This window comes from Halyomorpha halys, unplaced genomic scaffold, assembly GCF_000696795.3.
Source record: "Halyomorpha halys isolate HHAL.00 unplaced genomic scaffold, Hhal_1.1 Scaffold1558.1, whole genome shotgun sequence".
Lineage (NCBI taxonomy): Eukaryota > Metazoa > Arthropoda > Insecta > Hemiptera > Pentatomidae > Halyomorpha > Halyomorpha halys.
In genome coordinates, this window is record NW_027106959.1 from 110,658 (window position 1) to 123,172 (window position 12,515).

The 12,515-nt window shown below is 30.1% G+C and overlaps 1 protein-coding gene across 3 annotated transcripts in view; it reads right to left on the minus strand.

Moving 5' to 3' along the window:
* Window positions 1-12: 12 nt before the first annotated feature.
* The window catches only part of eag (ether a go-go), a 160,332-nt gene continuing 147,829 nt past the window's right edge, over window positions 13-12,515 (minus strand). For 2 of the 3 annotated variants that reach the window (XM_067045258.1, XM_014435309.2), the window contains exons 10-14: window positions 10,741-10,940; window positions 4,737-4,887; window positions 3,854-3,955; window positions 2,636-2,832; window positions 13-2,303 (exon numbers count right to left, since the gene is read on the minus strand). In XM_067045258.1, coding sequence (XP_066901359.1) covers window positions 1,533-2,303; window positions 2,636-2,832; window positions 3,854-3,955; window positions 4,737-4,887; window positions 10,741-10,940 — 1,421 coding nt within the window. In that variant the 3' untranslated portion in view covers window positions 13-1,532. Of the gene's footprint in view, window positions 2,304-2,635; window positions 2,833-3,853; window positions 3,956-4,736; window positions 4,888-10,740; window positions 10,941-12,515 lie in introns of those variants that run through there. The other variant, XR_010842850.1, reaches the window with a different exon arrangement.

Genomic DNA, 12,515 nt, shown 5'->3' on the forward strand with positions numbered 1-12,515 from the left:
TGTGACGTCAAGAAGAAATTGAGACGTTTAAACTATTTGTCCATTTTATATTTGATTATAACTTTTTTTTTTGTTAAGATAATCGTGTTATTTTATTCTACTATGTAGTTCATAAATAAATAAAGTGATTTATTTCCATAATATAAAATGAGGATGCCAATTATTCTATGTTTTGTGTACTTAATCTATCAGATGAGTTGCGCCCGAACTCGTATGGATTCATATTGCGCCCGACGGAAGGTTAAACATTATTACTGTCTATAGTGTTATTTATGTTAATTTTCAGTGTAAATGTTAGATAAAGAGTTTAGGCATTGAAGCGTTTTCTATAATTTCCCCAACATATCTTAACCAAAATAAATGTTTGAATATATGCTCTGCTCAATGCTACAACCAAATTAACATATCATGCTTAGTTTTGATCTTAACTTTGCTTGTTAGCGGTACGCAAAAATAAAACTAATGAAAATAAGAATGGTAACATACATTTTGAAAATTCTGTTTATTTATGAAGTGTTATGGTTAAACGAGTTGACCCAGAGAATGATGATACATTATGAAGAGTAGAAATGGATCAAGATTAAGATGGATTTTATTTTAAGAGATAGTTCTAGAATTATAATATTAATTTATTTTTCTTAAATGAATTAAAATGGTTAAGTTACAATGACTCAAAGACAACAAAAAACTTATTTTAAAAATAAATTTTGATGAATGAAGTGGTAATTCTTTACTGATCATGAATTATCTTTCTTGTTTTCTTTAAAGGAAAGTACATAGGTTTAACTAACCTCACAGATAAATTTTGAAAAACATCCAATTTTATTAAATTTCACTTTTTTAATTTATGGTTACACCTGCTCATAAATGTATTTGAAATATGTATGTATTGGAAGGAGTTTTAATAAGAGGTGTTCTTTGTGATTGGACGGATAGTTCATATTGTGTGAATGTTGATCTACTAACATGGCCTCAAATGAAATTATAAGATGTATGTTTTACTAAAGCACTTGACCGAATAATATAGTTATTAGAAAATTCTTCTCTATTCATATTTTATTTAAAAAGTAAAATTTACCACTAAAAATGATAAAGTATTTGAACAAGAAAAACTTGTTTTCTGAATTTTCAGCATAATTCTGCTTAATATTTCAAATAATGCATTTATTGTCTAACTTCTATCAAGAAATAATTTAAACTTTACAATTTTTATTTTAAATATACACACTATTTACAAAATTTATTCTAATCAAGTAAAAAAAAAAACTTTATTCATTATAAGATCTTTTTTAAGTTGCTAAAAAACTAAAATAAATAAAATAGAAAGCATTTCTAATATCATAAAAACAGAAAATTGTCAATCAAAATCGCCAAAATAAAATTATAAATAATTATTGTAAAATTATTTTCATCCCAAATATAAACAAATCGACTATTGTTGATTAAAACTAATTAACATATCCTAAATGTGAAGAAGCTATGGAAAATAAGCCCTCTAGCCCGGTCCAAGACCGTGACTAGAGTAGGTGCGACTATAAGAAATCTCGGGGCCTACGGGGACCATCTTGAGACGGTGGAGGGTCTGGATCCGAAGGAGATGGGCGCTGGGGCACGCTAGGTGCAGGAGCTTTGCCTCGAGACTTGGAACGACGTTTTACAGGAGGCTTTGTTCCATCCACTCTGGCCTCAGCACCTGAAGCAGATGATGGACTCGCTGAACCCAGCCTTGACAGAAGTTCAGACAACATTTCCTCCATCCTAGATACCTTTTGGTTGAGTTTCTGAACCTCCAGCTTCACATCCACCTTAAATTCCATAATGTTTGCCATGATCTCCTTGTATTCTGGTGGAGCAGCTCTGAATTGCACTCCACTGTCAGCGGATTCAACTTTTCTGAGCAACCGTGGCTCCTCCGCCTCCTCAATGGTGTCTTGACGCCCTGCAACCCTTATAGCTTTTGGAAAGACTTTGTTACCGCCATTTTGAGTTCTCCCAGTTGAGCTTTCACTACCTGAGTCAAGGCTGCTGCCAAGGAGTCGCCCCCATTTGCCAGGACGTCTTGAGGCTGATGATATCACAACTGCATCTTCCTTTTCAGGAGCAGGACTGGCTTCTCCTTTCTCTGGGTCTTGAGGACTTGCAGACAGTGATAGTTGTGGTGTTAATGCAGCCCTATCTCTCCTGAACTTGGAAAAGATTTTTCGAACCAAATGGTCTTGATTCTGGTCAAGCTGTGGTTCATTCTTTCTTCTTTCTGCAAGCTCCTTCTCCCTTCTAACATCTGCCACCTTTCTAAATATCAACTGTAAGGACAAAACAAATCAGAACAATTTATTTTTACATAGCTGTAAATCTTTTTTTTTAAATGTAGTTAATACGTTTTGGCAGCATTATGAAGTTCTGATAGAAGAGTACCATAATGTTTTATTATTACATGTATAATTAGTCTATTGGTACTTTTTTCATTATGCTAATAAATAAAATAATTTATTAAAAGTGTTATTCTATACTTTTTATTTATCTATTTATTCCATTATTCAGTAATTCTTAAATTTTAGAGAGAAATGTTTCATTTAGAACCAATACTGCCAAACATATTTAGTTACTACAAACATAGCATACTTATCAACCATACCCTGTTTCTGAGGTTGTAAGTGAGAATAAGGTTTCTTGCAAAGGAGTTTGCGAAGGCCTGATAGAAATCTAGAACCTCCAAAAGCTTATCTCGCTTAATAGTGTGAAGATCACAATAAGTGAGTGCTCGTACGTTAGCAGCTGATTGTCCGACTGCGTTATCCTTCCAAAACGAGTCTCCAAACACATCTCCTTTGCCTGGAGCAACATTACAGTTTGAATGCAGTTATTAGAATAAAATATTAGACATGATACTCAACCTAATTAATGAGTACAAAGTGAAAATAACCTAATTATTAAACATATGGAGGTATATCAAAAACTGAATAGAATTTATCAAAAACTGTATGCAGTTTGAAAAACTGAATAAAATTAATATTTTGACTTCATTTGACAATCATAGCAGGGAGTAACTTTATAAATCAAGCTCTAAATATCAATTATAAAATACAATATTCAAAAGTGCATGGAAACATCTCAAAGGATAATAGTATAAGTACCTGCCAACAAAAAATTGTAATTATTGCTTTCACATTACTGCTAACTAGTATCAAAGATAACTTAATTTTTGCAATTTTTCTTATTAGCCACTTATTTTTCAAATATTTTTTCACTATCTTGCTACTCATATGAGTGATTTAAAGAATAATGTTCCATTGAAAAGTACTTCAAATTTCCTATATGATCAGTTCACTCAATTAAAGAAATGGTAAATCTCCAAAACTCAATAAATTTTTTGACATCTGTTCATGACACATATCAATGTTGCTGGGAAAAGGAACTTCCAAATTTAATAAGTTTCAGTAGCTTGCATTTGAATTTGACACATCAATAATATAAGGCCAACAAAATGAATTGTTTATAAGAAAAAGTCAGATAAAATAGCTATCCATACAAAATAATATTTATCAAATCTGTATACTTTAAATTTCCAAATAAATTAGAAAAAACTGAAATTGACTATTTTGTAAAACAGATAAAAAATACTAGTTTTCATTAAATTATCTAATCTTCTTCACTCATTTTAATTTAATTTAAATTTACACAAAGGCTATATATGTAATTATTGTTATTTTAATTCTGGAAAAGAAGCCTTCATATACAATTAAATTATCCATATCACAAGCAATAATGAGAAATTATTAATTTTGTTTTGGCAGATATTTGTATTTAATATAGTCAGTCACTTGTGAATCACCCAATACAAGTTGTTACTCACCTAATATGGCAACCACTTCATCATCTTGAATCACTTCTAATGATCCGGTCACAATAAAGCAGAGGGAATCTATTGACTCTCCAGTGTGGTAAAGGAGATCACCTGTAATAAATATTGCCATCTTGATAATTCCAAAAGTTATTTCTTGAATATATATCTTTTTTATTTAATTTTAGTGACAGGTAGTTTTTAGTATTACATTTGTGGTATTATTAATAAAATATACATAAAAATAATTGAAATCATCATCTTTAAATGAAACATAGTTACTAAACATAAATAAAGGGTGTTTGTAACTGATACATTCCATATTATTATTATAGGTTTGATATATAATTCATATCTTAGTATACTTCTTCATGTCACATTTTATATCTAGTGCTTTTCACTATCAATACTGCAATACTTACCTTCAGCACACTATCATTCCTGTGTTCTTCCCTCTCAACCACAATCTAAATATTTATTATAGGACCTGTATCAATTGAGTGAGGATCGTTGGTATATTGGTTTGCCAGTAAATTAGTCATAAATCAGAAGAATGTAAGAAGTTAGAAGCAGGTAATCACACAATATAATAAATACCGAAGAATCCATTCTGATAATCAATACATTTTTTCTTTTTGTATGTCAGAAGTAGGTAAAAATTATAAACTATTACTTTTTTTTTGTAAGAGATTTTTTAATAGTTGAAAATAAACGTAACAGTTGATTTTTTAAAAATGTTTTAGCTACTTTCGATATAGTCTCAAATGAATAAGCACATCTGGCTTTGGTATTACAATATCTCAAAGAATCAATTATGCCATCAATTATTCAGACATCAGAGATGTACTATGATTCAAAGTGCTATATAAATAGGAGAAGGTTGATTTGGACGTACCTGGAGCAGAATGGCTCATGGTGAAGTGCATTGCGAGGGCTCTGAGGCAGCCATCGGAGGCGAGACGGAAGGCCGGATGCTCGTTGAAGACTTTCCGATTGAGATGGACGCAGATGTCAGCCTTCATGTCCTTCGGGCAGTAGTTGAGGACCTGCCAAATCAGTTTATGCCAAAACAGGGCTCATTACGCTAAGGAGCCACAACACTGACGCTAGTCAATACAGAAGCCACTACTTCATTCCCATGCAACTACTGTGTACTGTTCAAAGCGGAATACTCTTACCTCCATTTTTAGTAGTAAAGGTCACTATACAAACACCATTACAGCATTTTTATAAACTTTCCTTTTCTGAATTGAGACGCCTTGTTTTTACGTTCTGTTATTCAGAACAGTCAGATGTAAGAGATTAAATAAAATAATTGATCAGTATCATCTTAGGCTGATATTTGTTCAGTGTGCAGAGTATTTTCTAAATTCTAAATGTTGCTTGTGGTTAAATGTTTTTAATGTTGTACTTCAGCACTTTAACTTCGTTCAAATTATATTTCTAAACATTATACTTTAACTGAGAATATTCAGATTAAAACTAAATTCACAAACTACAGGTGGTATAGCCTCACATTTGGTAGCTTCTTATATACTTTTCCTTGTTTTATAAAAATATGCGAAGATTTTGTCTGATACCATATCATCGAAAGACACCAACACATCTGGAATAGCTCATCTTATCTCAAATATCAGAAAGGGCTAACTCAAACATGGATAGTACATCTCTTCAAAACAATTTAAGTTATATTTTTTGTTACCAATTAATTGTGTCTATTTTCTTCAATTGATCATTTTGCCAAGTTCAGATGAATTTATTTTCTTCTTGTCCAGCACATAAATGATAGCTGTATATTATTCTTGTCCAGCATATTAATGGTAGCTGCATATTCTTCTTGTCCAGCATATTAATGGTAGCTGCATATTCTTCTTGTCCAGCAAATTAATGATAACTGCATATTCTTCTAGTCCAGCACATTAATGATAGCTGCACATTCTTCTTGTTCCAAAATTAACTCAGCTTTTCTGCTTCTTGCTTTATGGCAAACTACTTGTAAATATATTCTTATTCACAGCCTTGGCTGCTCCAATGTGCAATTTTGTGTTTTGATCTCACTGCAAATAAATTTCTGAAATATTTAATTTTTTTTCTTGAAAAAGTTTTATTAAATACTTATTGTTTAGAATGGAACAGAAAGTAGTACAAATTTATTAACTAATAAGATCGTAAGCCAGTCATGTGATGATAAAAGGCACCAAAACTTTTAATGGATCCTCATGAGAATCATAGTCAAATGAATTACTTCATCTGAAACAATAGTCCGATATTTTCTTTTCCTTCCTGCTGCAGCTCTTCATCATTTTTCAGCGGCACCAACTTCTTTTTTTTTTAAATCTATTTTTATTATAATTAATTTAGTGACCCATTTTCTTAATCATTTATTATTGCATTTTCTAATAATAATTTATCATAAGATGTGGTTGAGGACCTCTGAAGAGTTGTTAAGAATTCTCGCTTACTCTTTTAAAATTATTAATATTCATTTGTTATAACAATTTTTTTGTGATTACCCGCACAATTAATGATAACAAAATTTTTTTAAAAGTTTTATTATTATATTCCATGGCTTTATAACAGATATCTCAAACTAGTTTTTAGGAGTGATAGATAAGGGTTGCCTGGTAGTATAAGCAATATAATTATTTAGTCGAGTATCAGAGAAGGTAAGTAGGGTTTCATTTTTTAGTAATATTAATACAATTTAAGCATTGTTGACTATAATAAAAATACAAGGTGGCATTTCGGAAAGATCATAAGAGATTTGTATGTTTTTTGGTTATATTTTCATCAGAAACGTAGATGAGGAGGACTTTATGGGAGTGATATTGCAACTGAAAAGAAGATGCCCCATGCCTTCTATAGGCCCTATGGTCCGTGAGAAAAATATGTTAAAATAGTTTTATTTGATTTTCAAAAATAATAGGTTTGTTTTTAAAGGATACAAACTTCCACCTAATAACCTTGTAAGTTAGATGCACAATATTTTTTTCTCTAAAATAAAACTCAATAACACTGACAAAAACATAAAATCTATTCTGACACTACCTTCTTCAGCTTTATTCACCTGACAATTTTTTGATATAATTTCACAACACACTTTAAATTAGATCAACACTTTCTCATTACTTAGGTTGACAGCCTAGAATTACTTTAGATAGTTTTGCAATTTAATACAATAAACTAAAAAATTACAATCAAGAACCAGAATACAGTTTGCAAATTATTACCCAATATTTAAACATATTTTACAAGTATTGCAGTACAGAAAGCATTTCTTTTGAAAACAGTATATTTATTTTTACGAAATTTAATGCAGGGCAGCTGGAGGTTGTTCTTCATCTGAAGTTTTTTATCATCTGACGTATAATTTTTAACTGTTAATACTTCTTTATTTTATCTTCTACCATCATTTAGCTTTTCTTCACCTAAACTGTAGTTATTCCAAAATGGTCTTCAGAGGCTAAAAAAATATTTTTAGATCTATTTATTTTTTTTATTAGGGCACCAAGGAACTACGCAAATATCAATTATTTTTACTCCTTTCTGTTGTTTCTTCCTTTTCTCATATCTTTTAGGTATCTTCCTTTCCTTTGTCTTAATATTAGTAAGCTACTTTTCTCCCATGAGAACCTTTAATTTGTCAATCTGCTATCTAAACTCCTCTTTGTTTAAGCAATATATATTGCTAATTTAATGCTTTTAAGTTCTTCTTTGAGTTGCTTATGGTAACCTCCCAGGCTTTTCATATCATATTGCGGTTTTCAATCTTCCATAAATTTCTGGATTGGATTTGAATGGGAATACATATTTTGTGATTTTGGGCTCGTGGATTCTTTCCAATAATCTTTTTTACATTTTTAGATACTTTCCTAGATTGTGGATGCTGGTTGTTTCAATACCATACATAATTGGTATGAGTATAGATTTGCAATGCTTGGATCATGGCACTATGGACACATATTTCTAATTATAAGTAATTTTGTGTAATGAAATTGAGTTTAACTTCCTTGATTAGTTGGTCTCTCCATTAAAGGTTATAATCTTTCCAAGATATTTAAATTTTTTACCATCTTGATTTTTCTGTGCATTGTTTCTATTGTTTTTGGGCATTTTTAGAGTTAGTCTTCATTTCAGTCTTTGTATAGGGAATTTTCATGCCAATTTTGTCAGCATTGTTTCTGCAACTTTGCAGTTGCAACAGATTTTTTTTTTTTATTTGAACAATCTCTTCTTGTTCACCTTCCACCAATTGATCTTAACACCTTTATTTTTAACTCTTATAGAAGAACCTGATTTATTGTTCCCTATTTTTTTTTATAATTCCACTATACTCTTCAATGTAGTGATATGTTACTGTGCAGATAAACTATCTCCTTGTCTAAACCTCATTATTATTTTAAATGGTTTGCTAATTTCTCCTCGTAATTTAACCTTAGCAGACGTGTTGATTAGAGTTAATTTAAGAAGATTTAGTATTTTCTGATCCACACCACAATCCTTCAGTGTATCAAATAGCATTTTTTTTGTTAACTGACTTTTTGGCTTTTTAGAAGTTGACAAACTTGTCAACTTATCAAAAAGTTTATATTTTAAAGTTTTTTGGCAGTATGAGATAGTACTTGAGAATTAAGTTTCCAACTGAATATCTGTTGAGAACATGATCATCTTCTAGATCCTCCCTGGTACTCTCTCAATTTGGCATCAATTTGCAGTTCTAACCTAATGAGTAGAGATTGTGAGAAAAATAATAAAATCTTAATTTTCACAGGTAATAACAAAATGCTTTGGTACTTGTTAACATCTTATTGTTTTAAAGAAAGTGGATCGCTTCATTAGTTTCATCTACTGATGCTGGGAGATCAGGGTTCTGAGTCGATTACCAAAATTTCAGTATGTTTTAGAGGCCTCTCACAGTTGAGTTATTAAAATACTTGGCCAGAATCTCGCAGTTCTTGTAATTGTTTAGTACTATTGCAACATCAATGAAAATTAATTTGAATTTCTTCTGCTAATGAATCTAATACTTTTTGATAGATATAAATAAATCAAGAGCAACTACTTCTGTGAATAATCTGCCCAAGATTAAACCAACTCTGTTTTGTGAGATGGACAAGAAGGTAGAACAAAAAAATTGAACATAACTTAATTTTCAAAAGTAATTTGGATGTATTCGGTCACATTTTACATAATAAAAAAAATTTCAATCAGTTCATTTATGTGTAAATATGATTGTGCATATATTCTTGATTGTAAAGAAAACATGAACAATGTTGAAAGTAGTCTTAGAATCACCTTGGCTGAAATTCACTGGTTTATTTATTACATTGTTATACTTATAGATCTATTATTATTTTATTATAACTCAGGAAAGGATCAAAATAATAAGGTGGTCATCAAACAGAACTATTATTCTCTAATGCTGTGATAATAAAACAATTTCTTATGCAATTTTTACTATTGCTTTGTGAAGATAAAGCAAAATATAATATTAATAAATCTTTAAAATATAAATTTCCTGGTTCTTTAAGTCCTTTTACATATTTTCCAGATTTTTGAATGCTCGGATACGATTGTACAATAATATTGTTTAATTCAATTACTTGTTACCTCATTGAATTCAAATCATATGCTTTAATAAATAAATTAATCAATGCTTCAATAATTTATTATAATTTCTATAAATAATTTTCTGGAAAAAAGAAATTCTAGCTACTTCGGATCAAACATCAAGTCAGCAGGATTCTAATAAAGTTCACTGATTCGTATAAAATATGAGATAAAATATCAGTATTGTTAAAAAATGGACATTGGTTATCATTACCTCTTTATCGATTGTTCTTTTGGTGTTGATGCAATGATGGAAAAAAGTGTGAGCAGTATAGCTCCATCACTAGGATCATATTTTCCCACAATTTTTGTTTGAAAGCAGATGAAAAATGATTTAATTGATTCATTGATGCTTAAAACCATGACAAAAATTACAAGGAAGGGGTGAGATAAGTTTTGAAGCCCAAAAGGCATTTCTCTAACATAAACCAAATTCACATACAAATTTTCGACTCCATAATTAAATTTGGAAGGGCTGTAGTGACACGCAAAACCATAAGAACTGTGAAAAAACAGTTGGACAGGCCAAAATGTTAACTGAAATTTACCCCACTTTTATGGTACTGTTCTTCCTAGTAAAAAAACTTATATGCCTAATTTTATCTAAAGGAAGCCACTGGAGATGTCAAAGTTTTGTGGTAAAAAAATATACATATAAGAGACATTCTATAGTAAAACATGTTAATTGAAAAAAATGAAAACTTCCATAATCTCTAAACATATTGAATGATGTATTGAAACGAAACAATCTTAATAATAACAATAATTACAGTTATTAATAAAAATAACAATAAAAAAAATGGAAATTCACACATTTTTTTATGAACAATTACTGAAAGTTTATTTTTATACCTAATTTACTTTTTAAAATATAAGGGATGGGATGTTAGTTTCAATTTAGTGTCACTTTAGTTCGCCCTCATTCTATGATATTGTTTTAGGAGATCTATAAAATGCTATAGTGTGCTTGAAAAAGACAAAAAATAAATAAAATTCAGGTGTTGATGATCATAACTCTTAGTTTCTTTTAGGAAAGATGAATAGAATCGTTCTATTACCAGAAATATCTTACTGATTGATTTTACTTAAAGAAAGCATATAGAAAAGAAAGGAGTAAAATTTAGTCTTATTGTCCTATAATTTTATTAAATCAAACTTTTTATTCTAAAAGCAAATTCAAAAATCTGGAACAATAAAAAAAAAAAAAAAAGGTAAATAAAACTAATTGAAATTATTTAAAAGTGAATAAATCGGTAAAAGATATTCCTCCATTATAATAAGGGACCAACCTTGTCAGTATCAAGTCCTTTAGTCATTGCCCACGTGGAAACGACATAATCCATGACTCTTTCAGAGAGAGCCTTAGGTACTTCATGTAACTTCATAAACTCCCGTACGTTGTTCAGCATGTCATGGTACTTGGCTGTCGCAGAAGTCATCTGCTGTATAATCGTCGTCACATGTCCAAATATCGTAGCGTAAAGCAGTGCTGCAAAATAATTGAACTAAATGCAGCATGTGAGGAAAAAACTTAAATAATTGAGTTATATGGAGAAATAACATAATTGATAATGGTTCACAATATCCTACAAATGGATATTAACACTGAGTATCCTCACAAGTGTGATGCATGATATATTTTTTCTTCCTCCTCTCCCCTGAAAACTTTATTACTCTCTCATTAATAATAGAAAAAATGGGCTCATACATTTTGTTCCTTACTAACACAGGATGTTCAAAATTCGATGGACAGCTCCCTTATTTTCAAGAATTTTGAGAATTTCTAAAATAATGTTGCAAGGTCTTGAGTTGCCCTCTTTAGATATCTGTCCCCACACCCCTGCATACATTTGTATATAAATTCCGTAAATTTGGCTTGAAGAATAATTTTTGTGATCAAATAACAGTATTTATTTATATAAATTAAATTTTTGTTATTTATATTTATAGATGTTTCTGTATCCAAAGTGCATATGTGTACAACAGAGATAGACTGTTGTAAATAATATTTTCAAAGTTAGATGGAGAGCAAATAGAAGTTTCAATCCACATTGTATTGCTTGTTGAGGATACTGATTTATCTTTATATCTGAAGTGTTGTACATTTTACAATCCTTTTAGCTTATCTGTGATTATTATCCCATTTACTTATGATTATTAACTTAACTGTCCTAGAACATATGGCCAGAATAGTGTATACATGATAGTTAAATCAAAATAAGCCAAATCAGAAAACAACAGTTTATCTTATATGTAATATAAAGATGCATCAATATTTTCTTATATCAAGTTAGTTTGCAAGGGGCACTTATCTTTACAAAAATTGACTTATTAATATTTATTGGTGCATTTAACTTATTAATTAATGAAAGTCATTAATTTTGTGGATGATTATTGTTGTTATTGAATTTGATGCTTCAATTGTTGAAATAATAAGCATTTAGAAATCATACAGTAAAATTCTCTTTCATAATTTGGAAAATTCATTTCAGAAACTAATTTTTCCCCCTTTTATAAAAAATACTGCACGAACAAGCTTGGTAATATTTTTAATAGAAAGAGGATGAATAAATATATATAAATGATGAGTTATGGCTTTAGATTTCAGTGTATGAAATTTTTGTGTTGAAGCAATATTTAAATAAAAAAAAGGAAGTTGTCATTTTATTTTTTTTAATATTTAAATTTACAATTAGTAAAATTATTTATTTTTAGTTTGATTATTATCATATATATGGGAGTGGGTTGTTCATTGGTAAAAGGCAATGGACTACTAACTCCAAGGACCCAGGTTCGAATCCGGCTGTGGCAGATAGTTATCTGTTAGACTGTAGCCGCTGTGTCAGACCAGTGGATTCGGGAGACCTCCAAGGTCCACCCAGCCTCATAAAGTGGGCACTCTTAATTGGGTAAAAATCTAGTGGTCGAGCATGCCAAATCACCTCCTTACACAACTGTTGGTCTAGTAGCAATACTTTCTTACAAAGTAAGCACCCTTGACCCTTCATGGGTTTTAGTGGTACAGATTTTCTTTTTTTTTTTAACATACATATAATATATATAT